Here is a 16,896-nt window from a genome sequence, read left to right on the forward strand (position 1 = left end):
GCACAATCAGACCTTAGCTGTGTAGGGAGAGGAGCATCATGTTTGTCTCTAATATGCAGGATGTTATGAGGAGGGAAAAGTAGATAGGGGCATGAAAACTAGGTGGAGCATACTCATTTACACATTTAAAGTAAGCTCTGAAACTGATTCCTGGGCCCAGAAATTTGCGGGGAACTTGTCTTGCCAAGCTAAGCAAAGTTTCATGAACGGCAGGCTAAGCAGAATTATTCATAGAGTCATGACTCCTTGTTCTCTTGGACTGTCAGTCTCCAAGGAAAGGATCCTTTCTAAGAGACAGCCCTCAAGGAAAGAAAAGACATGATCTGCAAAGACATGAATGAGTCCTTTGCTTGTCAATCGGTCAGTGAGTTAACCAGGAGGCTCAAAGAAGACTTTCCAGGGTTTTTGCCTCAGAGTCCCTGACGACTCTCACTCATGAGAGACGATGGTGTTAGATGGGGTCTAGATAGCAGTGTTAAGAGTGTGAAAAGAACAAGAGTTTTGGAATCAGAAGAACTGGGGCAAATCCTGATTTTGTCACTGCCACAGTATATAACCCAGGCAAGGAGTCATCTAACTTCTCGGGAGCCTCAGTTTCCCCAGCTGAAAAATAAGGAGACTAAGTTAGATGATCTCTGCGATCCTATGATTCTGTGGTCACTGGGTGGTATCACGGGGGTCCAGGGAGAAGTCCCTCATGATCATCTAAATTAAGAGTCTGGCTAGAACTAACTCACATTCCTGCCTCCATTCCTGTCTCCTAACAGTCAGAAGATCAGAGTGCTATCGTTAACTCATATGACTCTAGGCAAGTCACTCTCCCTGTCTCTGGATGACAGTTTCTTTGGAAAAAGGCCCCTTTCCAGCTCTGACAATCCAGAATCGATGTTGTTTGCCTTTGACCTCTACTTCAGCCACATGTCTCTAGCTCTCTGGCCACATCCCAGTGCCAGTCTTGGGATATCCTATTTCTCCTTGAGGGGCCCCACTTCACCAGGTGACTGATAGCTCAGGATTTCCTTAAGCAGCCTGACCTGGCTCCTTCTAAACTTAGGATGGGCTTAATCTCCCTCCACCAAGGTTCTAACCTAGCTTCTTCAAGGTGGACAAGGGGAGAGCCTCAGGCTAGACTCAGTTGTGACTGGCTGGTGTTTCAATTAACTGGTGGCTAGGCTATGTGCTTACTATAGCAGGGAGTACAGGAATTGGGGCTAAGTGTGTCATGGCCCTTGTGGCCTAGAGCCCTAGGCAGCTCTTGTCAGAGGGGACGCCAGATGGCCCCAATTTGGACATGGGAAACCAAACTCAGACACGTTGAAACCTTCTTGCAGATGTGAAGCCAAGGGAATTGCATCATAGCCTATATAAGCCTGGCCCAGCCCGCCAGAGGCTAAAACCACTGCCCCTTCTTGGCAGTGGTTGGGTCTCCATTTATTTTTTCCTCTCCAGGGAAGGAAATCTGCAAGATAAGCATGGTTTGGTCAAACCTTTCGGATCTCCAGGCTCCATCTGCCAACACCCCCACATCCAGGCCCCTATAACACGCTACAGTTAATAATTGATTACCATCTGACACCCATTCAGCAGTGAAGAAGGGGGAAGGGAAGGGAAAAAGGGAGAGTATGAGAAGCAGGCTGCTGCTCTGCCAGGAATAGTTCATCTTTAGAAACAGAGAGTAATAACATGCAGGGCACAGAGCCCTCTGGGCTAAAGGAAGCACATTACCTGATGTACCACCATCCTTCCAGGTTCTTCTGGATCACCTCCACAGTGACCCCCTTCTCAAACCCAATCTCATCTTTGCTCTGGCTGGTGTATGGCTGCACTGTGATGTACTTCTCTTCTGGGGTGAAAGGAAGGGATTTGAGAGGCACAGTCATTATTGGGTCCATGAATAACAGTCTCTTTCCAACCTCCTTTATTCCTTCCCCAAAACATTGCCTACCCCCTCCTCAAAACCAGAAACTTGAAGGTCAATCTCAGGACTCAGAATAGTGGAGTAGGTAAGACCCTTGGGGCTGAGATGAAGGACCATGGGGACCTAGTCACATAGACTGTTCCCACCTGAAGGATAGAGGGAATTGGTAGAACAAAGCTGGCTCCCCCAACCTCCCCGATCTGACAGCATTGGAGGGCAGCCGAAGGGACTGGGAGCCAATTGGCTCCTTAGGTAGCCAACAGGGAGTAGTGTTGCCAAGGGCTGCCTGGAACCTATTTGGTGAATCCTATTATAGACCTCCATCCCCCCTCTTCCCACCCTGCTCCCGCACAGCAGGAAAACACTTGGTAAGGTGGGGGTCCCCTTAATGCGCTGGGATAGCTCTAGCCTTATCTTCCCCTCCTTATCAACAGGTCATCTCCAATCCAGTAAACCATGTCTCCTTATCTTCCCCTGCACAAAATTACTCATTTCTGCCTCCCTAACTTTGCCTCATTCGCTCATCCTGGAATGTCCTCTGCCTCCTTCCGCTTATCCAAACTGTATCCATCCTTCAAGGCTCAATGTGACTTCATTGAGTTTATCCTCCCTATGAACCCCTACTGCTTTTACTGTCTGGGCCACACAGCCTGGCTTGTATACATATAAGCATAATCCATCTAATTTCATTAACAGGGTCCACAAAAACTCATTAGTTACAATAACATTACATGGGGGAATTAGTTCTACAGGAAGAGTATTACAAACATAAATTAGCAAGTGGGTGGGTGGCCTAATGACATCGTGACATTTCTCTTTGTTTGTTTTAGATTGAAATCCATCATAGTGGGCTTCAATCATTATGTGTTAACAATACACCTGCTACTCCAATGCCCTTCCTCCAAGTTCTAGTCTGCTAGCTCGCTGTGATGGAGTGATCACAGAGGTACTGGGAGTGAGGCCTGGGGATTCAGGAGAACTCAAGTGGGATGTGGAAATTAACCTAAACCAAGGGCATCATAAATAAGGAGACAGGTGGTTCTCATCTCTTAAACTCTTCTCAATCAATAAAGTATTTCAGGAATATTACGTCCTTTTCCTCTCCTATAAGCGGTATCCCAGGACAACTACGAAATGGAGGAAGACAAGCTAATCACCTCCTACAGACCCTTCCTGAGTTGGACAATCCTCAAATTTGGTCCTGTTCAGTCCACATCAGCCAACTGCAGAAAGCCTGGCTCAACTCCTCCCCAGTCTTGAGATCCTAGGAGTAATAGTCTAGGCCCTTCTGAAGGCTAGCATCAGAGTGGTGAGACTAGGCAAGGGTGCTGAGTCACTGTCCTTGGGAGAATAATTTGGAACAAAAAATCTATCAAGAAGGGCTCGCTCCCTGAGAAGCAGCAATTTTCCATTCCTCATGACCAGAGGGTAAGGAGTATGGGGAAGAGAAGACAGAGTGGGAGAAAGGGGCTAGAGGGTCATTTTTTAGATTTAGATCCCTCTTTGGCTGGTCCATCTGTAGGCAACTGGCCATGTCAAATGAGGCTTAAAGAACAAGTTGATAGTGGACAGGCCCAAGAAGAAAATACAACCTTCTTGAGCCTTCTTTACAGTTCCCAGGCCCAACAATCACCCTCTTGGGCTTCTTATCCTGACCAGCATGGAAAAAGCTGTCCAAAATTCTGCTGACTTGAATGAGAATTGCCACTCCTTCTCCCTGTTTGGGGCCTCTGTCTTCATCTTTGGCTGATTATCTGCTGGGGAAATGGGGTTAGGGATTGGAGCTGGTGGCCCTGTTTTTGGAGACAACTTCAATCATTGTGGCTGGGACAGCCACAGCCATGCTGGAGTAAATTGCTCTTGGTTAGCGTGTGCTGAGGACACCCTTTGGCTCTCCCATACTCCCATACTCTTTCTTTCTTTCTTTTTTTTTTTTTTGGAAGCAGATGCTCCTGTCTCCCTTTACCCCAATCACCAGTGTTTTTGGCTCTTCCCCTCCACTCAGAATAGGTGCTGTCTTTGGAGAAGCCTTGCTTCTGGAAAGTTTCTGGTCCAACCTGGCTAGGGAGAGAGGCCAAGGAAGCGTGAGAGAAGCCCACACATGCCAAATTCCAACTTGGATCTTTCAGAAGTTCAGTGTTCTATAGTTCAGATGCTCTTCATTTGATGACTTCTTGCCTGGAGTGTTCCATCTTTGCAACAGGACCTTCTTTTCCTTCTTTCTCCCAGTTGCTAAAGAGGGGGAGGGGTTGGTGAGGGCAAATGTTGGACAACGACAGTGCCCAGAGAGGCAGGGCTGGGTCCCATGATCCAAAGTTCCGAGGTTAGGGATGGGCGAGGTCCCCTCCACATGGTGCCTTTGTTTAGCCATGCTATTTTTAAAAGCCTGTGGTCCTGAACAGGAAGCCATCATTAAAGTTTCCCTCTGCAGAGTTGCTTTCACAGCAAAAAAAAAAAATAATGCTAATTTTTTAAACTCACAACCACTCCTCTTTTAGTGAGAAGGGTAGGGGAGGATGGCTAGGGGGCCAGGTTGGCAAAGTCATGGTATCTTATGTAGATATATGGCCTCCAAATTCAGCATCTACCCTAGTCCCCAAATGATAATGGCTCCCTTCTATAGAAGGCAAGCAGCTAGGTCAACTGCTACAGAAGAGTGAGCTTTCTCTTGACCCTCCATCATACAAGTCTTGGGGAATTAACCTTAGAAGCTTAGGGCACTTCAACTATGTCAAGCTGCTGTTTGTACTCTTAGCTCTAAGGACTGGAAAAGTGGTCAGGACTTCTTTGGGGAAGAAGCAGCAGCTCCACAACTTGATATGGGGTTCTAGGTTTGAGAAGAACCTACTCCCACATCAAGACTGGATGACTTCCCCAGCCGTAGCAACATGTCCAAATGACACTTATTGCTTTAATGTTTGCAAAACACCTACCTTACAGTCTCTCATTTGGCTCCTGCCTCCTCTTGTGAAGGGAAGAGGAAGGGAGGGATTCTATCTCCCCCTAGATGTTTGCCTGAGAGTCTGCAAAAGCTGTGGTTTCACATCCGTGCCTCCATATCTACCGAAAACCCCTATGGTCCCCAACTCACTGGTCCCGGTGGTGCGGAAGAGGAGAGGAGAGGAGCAGGGAGTCGAATACCCCAAAAGAGTATAACCACAAAACTCTTTTGTAGGCTTGCCTAAGAAACCTAGAGAAGCAAAGGACCCAATGACCCATGGAAATAATTTCACTGTATGGTCAAGGGTCACTTAAGCTTTTTCTCCTGAAAATAGGCCTTTGTTAGAAAGGTGACTCAAGCAGCTAGGCTCTCCAAAGCTCCTTCCTGGAGGCTCTATGAACATTGTCACACCTATACTCAGGCATGAGGTAACAGTCCCTCTGCTGCCGGCCACCCGGTTCACCAGGCATTGAGCTTGCCAAAGGTGGAGGGAGGGTGAGAGGGGGAGCATGGAATGGCCCCAGTTTAGGTTAGGGAGCCAAACATGGCTGGAGAGTTGTTCATTTTCCAAACCACAGAAGACTTCTCTTTCCAGACACTTTCCCCTCTGTCAGCAATCTCCCCCACTCCCTTCCCGGCCCCCACAACTTACTCAGCCTCTGCTGAAAAAAGAGGCCTCTTCATTCCAATTGCCCCTTAACAAAGGCCTGGTGGAGGCCCCTTGAGGAAAGTCCTGTTTCTCTCTTGCTCAGCTACTCACCAACCAGCTTCCCTGATGTATGCCAGCCTGCCTGCCTGCTTTCTTCCTTCCCACACCCTAGGGCTGTTCTCAGCAAACCGGTCCCCCAACATACTTAGCAGGATTTTCCATTCTGGTTAAATCAGTTTAACCTTGCGGATCTAATTCTTGGAGAGTGTTTGCTGTCTATCCATGTGTATATATGTCTCCATGTAAAATGCCTGCAAATGTGTCTATGTGCATGTGTAAAGTTACATAGGCCTTCATGGAACTGGAGGAAAGCCTAGATATGTACAGTTGCAGTATGTGTGCACATTTGTTTGGAGTAGTGGGTTCCTGAACATGCAGTTTCTTTGACTGTGCAGGGATGGGCCTGTGTAAAGAAGTGTCATCAGAACCTGGGATTCAGGAGGGAGGGGGAAGTCATGGCTTGTCACATCATAGGTAGTTTGTGGTAGGTGTTGTATAGCATGAATGAATGTGGATGTGTTTGTGTGTTATGTAAATACAGTTAAAGGTATGCGTCTGTGGAGTTGTGTAGATTTATTTGTATCTGTGTGTGTTGGGGGGGGCTGCTGTTATAATAATAATAGTAATTAATAATATTTCTGTTTAGATATTTATAGAGACATCCTCCCAAGTATGATTGTCTTTCCATGGTTATGTTGATACAGTTGGGTGTGCATGTACATTTTGAGGAGGGAACTCCTCTGCCTTTAACAGGCTGGAGAGAAAAGCAGTTTCATTTCTTCCCTCGGAATCCCCGGTGAGAAAGAAAAACAAGCAGAGGAGGCCAAGGTGCTGGAGTCCAACTGCGTGAAGCTGCTTTGTATCGAGTCCTGGAACCAAGACTAACGAAGCTGCCTTGGACAAGTTTGCTTTTACAAGCTCAGAAAGAAGAAGGGTCAGCTGTGGGCTGGGCCAGACTGGTCTCTTGGTGTCCTGTGGGAAGGGCTGTTTCCTCCTAGGCCGTTGTTGGGGTTCCTCTGCTTTGGGAAAGGGCCTTGGGTCATCCTGGGGCCCTCATTACTGGATTTCAGTCTCTTCTTCCACTACACCGCTTTTCATATGACACAGCTTCTCAGGAACACTGATTGGCCTGGTAACTGGATTTCCGTCCTTTCTCCCCAGTGTACTTTTCCATTGATGTCTTAACTTCACAGGCTCTTGTTATCAGATCTCAGTCCCTCCTCCTCCAATTCACGTGCACAAGACAAACTAAGTCCTAATAAACTGGGCAGTATCCCAGGGTACCATGCATTCAGGGGCATCCAAAATGATATACATTCATGGCAATATTTTTGTCTGGGGTACCAACAATCCCAGGGCTGGATCCTGAGGGCCCTGTCACTGGATAGCTTAGCTTCATGGAGAAGTCTTTGGCCCATGCCATTGGATCTTCTCTCCCAAAAAACTGACCTGGGTATAGTCTAGTTTTATGACTCCAAGCTCAAGCTGTGTCCACTGCAACAAGAGGTCAGTGGGATGCTCAACTCCAGCTAATGAAACCAAGAAACATCTCCAGTGTGGCCTAAATTCCAGTGCCCATCCCCGCCCCCCTGCATGTCACTTATCCCTGGAGCTCTAGGACTCCTCCAGCTCCTGAGGGGCCTTAGGTAGGAAGAACAGATGGTTGTTGGGCTGGGGGTATACATGGGAATGAACTCTTATGGCTTCCAGGTGAGCCAGCTCCAAGAAGACCCAGAGTAGCCACCCTCTCTCTTTTGGGGAGAGGGGCCATTATTTGAGACACCAAGGTTTCCCACTATCCAAAACAAGTCTTGGTGACTCTCCACAGGTAAGTTCTCCTGCTAAGCCTTTATAAAAGGGCATAAGTGAACTTCACAGGCACTATGCCATTCCTCTGGGTGTGTTCCATGAGTTGGCAAAAGTAGAGACTCTAGCACAGAAAGGTTGAGTACCAGGGATTGCAACCTAGAGATTGCACCCCTCTGAATGATTATTCCCCCAGACCCCAGCTTCCTGAGATACACCTATGAGAAAGGAAGCAACTACAGTTGATGGGCAGTGGGGTGCAGGAGTGGTGCCCACAGAAGGTACACATTTTGGCAGTTTTGCTCCTCGTGGTCCCTGGGCTCCATCTAAGGTGGTCAGAAGGATTCTGAACAGGCTCCTAGGAATGCAATTTAGGTCAAGCCTGTTTACAATAAACTTTAATGAGGGTGTTTCAATAATTACAGATGAAGTTTTGCTATACTCAATACTGGGAGAAATAGGCTCTGAATTGGACTTTTTTTTATAGCTTGTTCTGTAATAGAATTTGTAGCTGCTGTGACAGAAATCTGTTCTTTCCAGATCTGACCTGAAGGTTTGTACCCTTCATAATTTTCCTGGGGTTTGTTGGGACACAAATTGGGACTTATGACTGACATTGGTTCAAAGCATCCATGTGAGAAAATAGGATTTATTAGTAGGACTAACAGATGAGGACAGGGCTCTATCAGTAGGACCAGGAGACATGGCCAAAATGCCTCCAGAGGCTGAAACGTTCAGCTCCTTCAAGCTGCTGGGCCCCTGGGTGGTCTCCCCTTCCCACTGCAGGGCTCCCACAATTGCTTCTTGAGAGCTGTTCAGGCTGAACCAGATCAGGCATGGTCCACAGTAAACATTTCTTTCCCAAGAAGCAGTTGGGGCCAGCTCCACTTTTCATTCCCCAGATCTCTAGAAGCCCCGCTTCTTTCCCTCCAAGCCCCATTCCCTAGCCCCATGGCAGAAGAGACAGAAGAAGGTGAGCATGTGTTAGGGAGCACACCATTTGGGCTGGTACGAGAGGAAGCGAAGAGTTGCCATTGCCGATTATATCACTCTCAGCCCAACAGTTAGGTGAAGCAGTGACCAGACCCTCTGCAGCCACCCATGCCCCAATTCACCTCGACTTTGCTGCCTGTTGACTATCCCGCCCAGCGTCCACCGACGATCCAGACGCCGCAGGTGGGCCTTGCGTCTCTTAGACACTGATGGGGGAGGTGGTGATGGCGAGGCAGAGAAAACAAAAACCGGGGTGAGGGGTAGGGGAGGGTGGAGAAAATGAAAATGATAATGAGATGGGCAGGGAAGGAAGGAATGATCAGATGGGACACACAAGGAACAAACTCAGACAGCCATGTAGAATGGAAACACTTGACGACTTGGTTGGCATAATGAGAAAATCAAAACAAAATTGCAAAGCCAGAACGTGAGCCTTGGGATGGACTAGGGAAGAGTATTTTCCTCCCCAGAATGAAGAGAAATGCACCCATTGCAACACCTGTCTACCCTTCCCTTTTCTGACCAGGATTTTGGAAGCAGTGCCTGAACAAGATGGCCTTTGTTTGATTTTTGCAACTGTTTGTTTTTTTTTTTAACCACACCCTTCATCCCTTCACTCTCCCTGGAAGAAGATGCTCAAGGCCAATTACTCTTTGCCAGAGCCCAGTTTTCTAGATTGCTATCAGTGATTCTTCATGATGCTTGGAGGTGAGATTTTTCTCATGAAGAGTCAGGAACATTAGTACTGAAAGGAAACTTAGAAACGATCTAGTCCAATTACTCCCATGTCATGGAGGAGAAAACTGAGGCCCTGCAAGGTTAAGGGATTTGCCCAGGGTCACACAGTTTCTAATCAGAACCTGCTGTGCAGTTTTCTAATTGTTTCATGCCTCCAAGTCCTGTCCTCTCCACTACAGCCAGCTCCCCAAGACCAGGGACAACAAACATTAATTAATAGACTAATTAAAGACTAATTAATAGACTAATTAAGGTCTTCGAGATGCTATACTGGGTACTTGAGGATGGGGGAGGTATATGTACAAAGTTTTAGGTCATAGCCTTCCCTCTTGAGATTACCTTCCATCTATGTATTCTGTATGTACATATTTATTTACATGATGTCTCCCTCACTAGAATATGAATTTCTTGAAAACAGGAATCACGTATTTGTCTTTCTTCACATACAGAGCGTTTAGTACAGTGATTGCCACATATAAGTGCTTAATAAATGCACGTTGATTGATTGAATTATTGGTTAGATAAGTCCTGATCTTCTCATGAAAGTGCCCAGATTTTCTCCTCCACAGTGAGGCTAAAGGACAAGGCTAACACAAGGTAGGTGCACAATATAAAAGCCTTTCACATTGCATCAGATGGAGGGGTGGAAAGGCTAAGAAGTCATGGGGTGTGTGGTAGGGTTATGCTGAGATGCACTGAGGCTCCAGTTCCCCTATAGTCCAGGGGAGGATTTCACAGATGGGAGGATTAAGGGGCAGACTAATGAATAGGATTTTAGAGTGGGAAGGGACTTTGAGGTCATCTAGACCAACTTCTCTCTCTGAGTCTGGCTGAAGACCTTCAGTGATGAGAAAAAATGACTTCACATCAGGCAATCTACTCCATTATTGGACACACTGTTAAATAGTTCTTCCTGGCAGTAGTGATTAGAAGAGTTTCCTGGGAACCCAACCCCATTCATTGGTCACAGTTCTGGCCCCTGGGACCACACAGAATAAACTGGATCCCTATTGCATGAGACAGTCGTTCAGATACATAAAGGCAGTGATCAGACCCCTCCACACCCCAACTTCCCAAAGCACTCTCCTCCAGGCTAGTTGCTCTCCACTTCTTTCACCTGAAGCTCACCGGACATAGTTCAGAGTTTCTGCACCATCTTAGTTACAATTTCGTTGGGGCTCACACACCAGTGAATCAGATTTTCCAGTAGTAAAGTGAGAAACCTAACTCTGAAGTCCTGCTATTACCCCCGCCCCCCTCATGCCTTGTTCCTCAAGCACTCTGTTCTTTAGAAGGACTTGTTGTTCAGGTGCCCCTGGGTTTCTAGACCCCAGTTTTGTTTCACCTGGGCCTCGCCATAGGGCATGGACATTAAGCCCAAACTCAGAATGGAGTGGTATGGAGTGGTAGAAAGAGCACTGGCCCAGAAGTCAGGAGCTCTGGGTTCAACACTTACTATTGGGTGACAGTGGGCATGTTCCTCACACACAATATTCCATCTCCCATCTGCATACCTTTGCCTTGGCCTTCATGCCTGGAATGCACTATGGCCTCACCTCTGTCTCTCAGAATTCTTACCTTCCAACAAAATTCTGCACAAGTGCTACTTCTAATATGGGGCATGTCCTAACTTCCCCTCTCTACTGGCCACTAGTGTGTCTCCCCTTCATAATTACCTTTCATTTACTTTGATACATTTTGTATCTCTCTCTATGTGTACTATTGTTTTCCCTGATAGATGTCAGTTCCTTGAAGGAAGAGGTTGTTTCCATTGTGCCTCTGTAACCTCAGCACCCAGCACAATGCTAGGCACATAGTAGTTGCTTAATAAATGGCTTGCTTAAGAACTGATTAACATCTGGGCCTCAGTCTCCTCCACTTGAAAATGAAGATAATAATATCTGTAGCACCATCTTCACTATCCAGTTGTGAAGATCATATTTTATAAATCTTTAAATTAAAATGTGAGAATTACTGCTATTATTCCCAGGCATTGCTATAGGACTGCTTGTGGTCAATAAAAAACTTTGGCTTTACATGGAAAGCAAACAAAAACATTTGACTTCCTGGAAAACATCTGCCTTAGAAGGGCATATCTACCCTGGGCAAGATCTGCCTGGTCAGCCCTTTACTAGTGCAAGAAGCGTTAGACTCAAGAATCAGATGGCCTGAAATCTAGTCTTGACTTTACCGCAGACCAGTCCTGAGACCTTGGGTAAATTGCTTTCCTTCTCTGGGACTCAGTTTTCTTATCTATAAAATGGAGGGGTTGCTCAGATTTGGGCAGGGGGTGGGGGTCTTAACCAGGAATCTGTGAATTCTTCAGGCTTAGCTAGCAGATACAGAGAAAGGTTGATACCTATGGCGCAGCTACCATGTTCCTATGTCTCACTCAATGTGCTGTGATGATGGCTATTTTAGACTCATCTTACACACACACACACACACACACACACACATTGGACATTGGATCTACTTTCTACTCCCCTCACATTATATCAGACCCACAAATTCCATCAGATTCATCTTCCTTAGTCACTGCTTTCATCATGCTGCTTCCTTCTCAAGAATCTAGAATGTTTACCTATTCCTTTCCCCTATCAAGTCTAACTCTTCTCCTTGGTATACAAGGCCTGCCATAATTGGGCCCTATGTGACCTGTTTAACTTTCTCTCCCCAACTCATATCTAAAATAAAACTGCCACATTAGGACAGTTTCATCCTCTGACTATGCCATATGAGTGGCTTTATTTTACACCCTATGCTTAGAATGCTATCTTCCCTCCACTCTGCTGATGCAGCTCCTACTTTCCAATCCCTCAAGGCCCTACTGATGTCCCATTCCTTCTTGAAACCCTTTCTGATAAGTCCTGGACATTGATACTTTCTTTCCCCCAGACCTCTTACAATCTTTAATAGATGTACCATTCAACTGGCACTAAGCAAACGCTATCCTAATGTTTTCTAGCTGCTTTGTATATTAGTCATGTCTTCCCAAGTAGACCATTGGTTCTAAGGACAGAGGCTGAGTCCTTTCCTTCTCTCATCCATAGGGATGGACAGGTGGCAGCTGCTCATTAAAAATTGGTTTGACTGATAAGTTGGGTTTTTGTTTTGTAGGGTAGTACTAACAGCCAGGGATATTGTTCCAACCTATATAATAATGAGTGAGCTCTCCTGTATCTTTATGGAAAGGTTAGAGAAAAGTCCTTGAGGAACCCATCAGGAACAAGACACTGTTGCAAACAAATGGGAGACCATAGACAGCTCAGTGATTCATAACCACCAGCACTGGGAGCAGGAAAATATGGGCAGGGCTAGGAGCAAGAGAATGCCCTGGGGAAAAGATGCCATATAAGCCTGAGCATGCATGACCTTCCTGAGCCTGCCCCATTCCCGGAAGCTGAATCTCCAGGAGCCAGAGTTTGGGGAACTTAGGTCAGGAGAAAAAACAAAAGAGTTTTACGTTGGGAGGAAGGGCGAGAGAATGAAGGGCTGCAGGGGCCCACCCTATAACCGACATTTAGAGAAGGATGAATAAGAAATCTAAAAAAAAACCCAAAAGTTGGAGTTGAGGTTTATAGACCACTTTCATTGGTCCAGGAACTGGGCCACTCCCTAGTTCTGTAACTTTTGTTCTAGAAGAAACCGTTGGTACAGAACAGTCCTAGGAAGAGGCCCTCAATGGCAGCTCTCCATCTCCATCCCAGACTCTCTCATCTGGACTATGTCTTTGTCCGAAAAAGTTTTTCCCACTGTCAAGACATGGGCCATTTGGAAGGCATTAGGAGCAGGGGCCCAGCCAGGAGCTGAGAGTGGGGGAATGACCCCACTGTTACAAGCTCTCTCATTGGGTCCCACTAGGAATTCTCTGTGAAAGCTCCAAACTGGACTGAGAAGTTACTCAGGGTAGGACAGAATTGTATGGAAGAATCTCTTTGGAACTGAAGAAGAAAGGTCCAGAAAAAGCTTTCTCTAGGTCTAGATCTCAACCAGCCAAAGTTAAACCAAGAAGCTCTAATTTTACTAAACATGAAGCTCCCAGAGTAGACCAAGAAAAGCCTCATCTAGACTGGTTGGTTGTCTTTGGATCTGGCCTTTCCATGGTGGCTCATGCCAGAGGCTTCCGAGCAAAGCAAAACTAATTTGCAACAAAAAGCACATGTGTGCACGCACACATAAGACACACACACACACACACACGAACACATTCTTGCCCACATATCAAGCCGCTGCCCATGTGGCAGGCAGGCAGCACCGGGGTAAAAAGAACATTCTCTAGTTTTCCTTTCTCAGGATCTGCTGGTTCTAGCATTGGGGGAAACAAGGAAGCCATGCAAAGAGGGAGTGTCTGGCTCTGGTTTACAGCCACTGTGGAGTAATGTGAATTTCACAGGAATTCAGAGGGGAGGGCATAAGGTTCACCAGCTGGGAAGTTTGGGGAGAGCATAGTTTCCATCAAAGAGGAAGAAGAATGGAAGAAAAAAATACTGAAGGTAGACCAGACCAGGTAGGAAAGAATAAAGGGAGAAGATACTAAAAGGGATGGTTCAAGGTGTGTGGGGAGCGCAAGACCATGGGAAGACATTCTCAGGGTCATCTGTACATGTGGTAGTGACCATGGGATCTCAGAGGATCTCCACTCTGTCATTAAAGCCTGTCAGATGGCTCAGGGACATGTAAGAAGGAGATAGTACTGCGAGCATATGGAGGTTGGTCAGGAAAGACAGGAACTAGTAAAAGTTTGAAAGAAGAACAGGGGAACAGGAGTAGGAAAGGGGAAATGAAGACATGGGTCTGCAATTCCTCCTTGACCTGAGTGCTCAGTGACTTAAGGGCCAAAAGAAGGAGAGTGAAGGGACCTGGACAACTGTCTCATTGTAACAGTGGGTTAGTGGTGAGGAGGCACACAGAAATGGTTCATTTTCATTCAGTGGGGCTTTGGCCAACAGGTAAATTCAGACTGACTTCAATCAGTAGAGTTAGGTTGAAGTCTGGCTGCCTTCTATATTGGAGAATGGCACTGACCAGAGGTACCAAGTTCAGTTTCTTCTGATAAGGATGTCACCAATTCCTGAGGACCCAAACCCTCAAAAACAGGCCCATTCCTCACCCCTTCCTTCTCCCAGCCTTGCCTTACCTTCCCCAGCTTTGGAGGTGTTGATCTCTGAGTCATCCCGAGTACCATTCTGGGATTCCAGGTATGTGGCTGGGACCCAGCCTTGCTCCTCGGATGTGCTCACAAACCACCAACCTGCAGAAATGACAAGAGAAGCCAAAATTATGGGGGTGACAGCTCACACAATGGCAGCTGATGAGGAGACAGTGAGATAGGAGGGAATAGGGGTCAAGAAAACTGGGATTTAGCCAACGAACTATAGACAGGAGGGGCGCCACAGTGTAGCAGGCTGTGTTGGCTGTAGAGTCAGAAAGATAGAAGGAGTTTAAGCTACCTCTGGGCAGGTGGTGAATTTCTCTGGACCCCAGGCAACTCTCTAAGACCATCGAGTTAAAAAACGAAAGCCTATTTGCTTCCATAGAGACAGCTTCCACAGTCCAGTTTCCTAAACTATGAAATCAAAAGTCCAGACCAAAATCCAAACAAAAATCTATACCCTCTTCCACCTAGGTTCAGGGTATTTTCTGAGGCATTTCAGGATAATAATTTGCGTGTATATAGTGCCTTACAGTTTACAAAACATCATCCTTATAACAACCCTGTTGAATCCAAATTATCAGGAATTCTCAATGGAGAAAGCCTGAATTAAAGAGGTTTTTACTGTTTGATAGCTATGCAAGTGTGCTGAGGGAGCCAGCATTTGGTATATGCCTGGAGTGACTCTAGGAAGGTTTCTTGGAAGAGGTAGGGAGTGATAGAGAATGGCTAAGTTCCTTTAAACAAATGGGCTAGCCTGGATAAGGGCTTGGAAGTCATCTAGGATCACAGATTTAGAGCTGGAAGGAGCCTTGGAGTCCAATCTTCTTATTGGACAGTTGAGGAAACTGAGGCTCAGATATGCTCAGTGATTTGCTTATAGTCACTCAGTTACAGGAGTGTAAGAGTCAAGATATAAAATACACAATAGCATATAATCAAGTGCTTAACTATAAGTGCTGTAGGAGCTCAGAGGACAGAGACATTTATGTGGGCTTGGATGGTCAAGGAAGACTTCCTGGAAGAGATGGTCCTTGCCCTACAGCTTGAAGGATGGATGGGTTTTGATTGCAGTGGGGTGGGAAAAAGAGTAGATTATAGGCAAGTGAAATGGCATGGGTCTAACACTGAGAGAGTGATGGGCAGGGGGAACTTGGGAGAAGGAGGAAGAATGGGGGATCAATTCTAAAACTATCTGTAGAGATTTCCTTGTTTTCTACTCTTGACTGACACTAGTTTCTGGTGAACCATTCCTGTTTGGGCAGATGTTCTTTGGCCCAACAGAAATCTGGAACTAGCCCCTTCAGTCACTCACCACCCAGGAGTTTAAATTTAGTAAGAAAGTAATATCCCTCCCTTCTACACCAGAAGGCAGATTTTCCTGCTGTGACGTCCACTGATGGCAGCGGCCGCAGTAGGCTGGCCCTTAGCCAAGTGGCTGAGAACAGCTCCTCATTCACAGCTCCAATTTTTAAGAAGCAACATGGAGAACACATGGAAAGAGAGATAGTTGCAGAGAATGGCAGAAGCAGATTTGGGGAGAGCTGGAAATCAGATGATCTTGGAGTCATGATTGGGGACAGGGGAAAAGAGACCCACAATGATCTATTCAATGAGTGCTTTGTGCCTGCTCATGGTGAAGAACTCCTAATAGACCAGCTGGGGCTTTTTTTTTCTCCTTCAAATAGGATATTTGGAACTTGAACCTCTTCTTTGCTCCAAGGATGGGCCTCCCACACCTTACCAAAATATCTGAGTCTACTATGAGAGGCAGCATGATGCAACGTAACAGAGTCAGGAGATACCTGGTTACAACCAAAGCTCTGTGTTCATGGGCAAATCCCCCTCATCTCTAGAAGACTCGCTGTATAACTGGGTAGTACAATGCTGATACTACCTACCTTCCAAGTTATTGTGAGTAATGTGCTTAGTAAACTTTAAGGAACATTATAAATGGACGTTGTTCTTTAAAAACCAGAAATCAGGCCATGTGGCTTTCCCCAGAGCCTGGGCTGTGTTAGCACGAATATTGCTTTCACCACTTAGTTACTACTCCAACAAGGTCTTTGTAGGTTAAAAGCCAGAGTTCCCACCAGGAACACATTAAGTAGCATATATCTCTTATGCATTGGTCTCCCACTTGGAGCTGCAGGCTCCTGGGTCAGGACCGGTTCTTAAAGGGAGGGCTTTTGTCCTTATAATGGTGTCTTGGGACTCAGTTTCACAGTTATGCCAAGGAACCAACTGGGGGAGTTGGGGATTTTGAGGCTGTTTCAGCTATCTTGCTAACTTCCCACACTCCTTGAGGGGTGCTATCTGTCTTCTCTAGGCCTTGCCTTATCCAGAACCTTCTCCTTCCTCCCCAGTCCTTCCCCATATGATGCTTGTGAAAATAATGAAGATCACAGAACCAAAAGAAGCCAGTGAAGAACTTTAAGGAAAGACCTTATTTATATTTAGTTTTTGGTGTTATAGACCCCCTTTGGTAATCTGGTAGAGCCTATGGACCTTTCTCAAAATAATTTTTTTAAATGCATAAAACAAAATACATAAGATTACAAAGGAAACCAAAGGTTAGTGAAAATAGAGATTTTTTTTTCCCCCTAAGTTAATAAACCCCCTAAAATCTGTGTACA

At 46.1% G+C, this 16,896-nt stretch overlaps 1 protein-coding gene across 5 annotated transcripts in view; it reads right to left on the reverse strand.

Moving 5' to 3' along the window:
• Positions 1–16,896, reverse strand: part of SH3PXD2A (SH3 and PX domains 2A) — a 351,604-nt gene that overhangs the window by 31,203 nt on the left and 303,505 nt on the right. For 3 of the 5 annotated variants that reach the window (XM_072621442.1, XM_072621441.1, XM_072621447.1), the window contains 3 exons: positions 14,246–14,359; positions 8,490–8,573; positions 1,726–1,843 (listed from right to left, as the gene is read on the reverse strand). In XM_072621442.1, coding sequence (XP_072477543.1) covers positions 1,726–1,843; positions 8,490–8,573; positions 14,246–14,359 — 316 coding nt within the window. The remainder of the gene's footprint in view (positions 1–1,725; positions 1,844–8,489; positions 8,574–14,245; positions 14,360–16,896) is intronic. The other 2 variants (XM_072621444.1, XM_072621449.1) reach the window with 1 other exon arrangement.

This window comes from Notamacropus eugenii, chromosome 1 (genome assembly GCF_028372415.1).
Source record: "Notamacropus eugenii isolate mMacEug1 chromosome 1, mMacEug1.pri_v2, whole genome shotgun sequence".
Lineage (NCBI taxonomy): Eukaryota > Metazoa > Chordata > Mammalia > Diprotodontia > Macropodidae > Notamacropus > Notamacropus eugenii.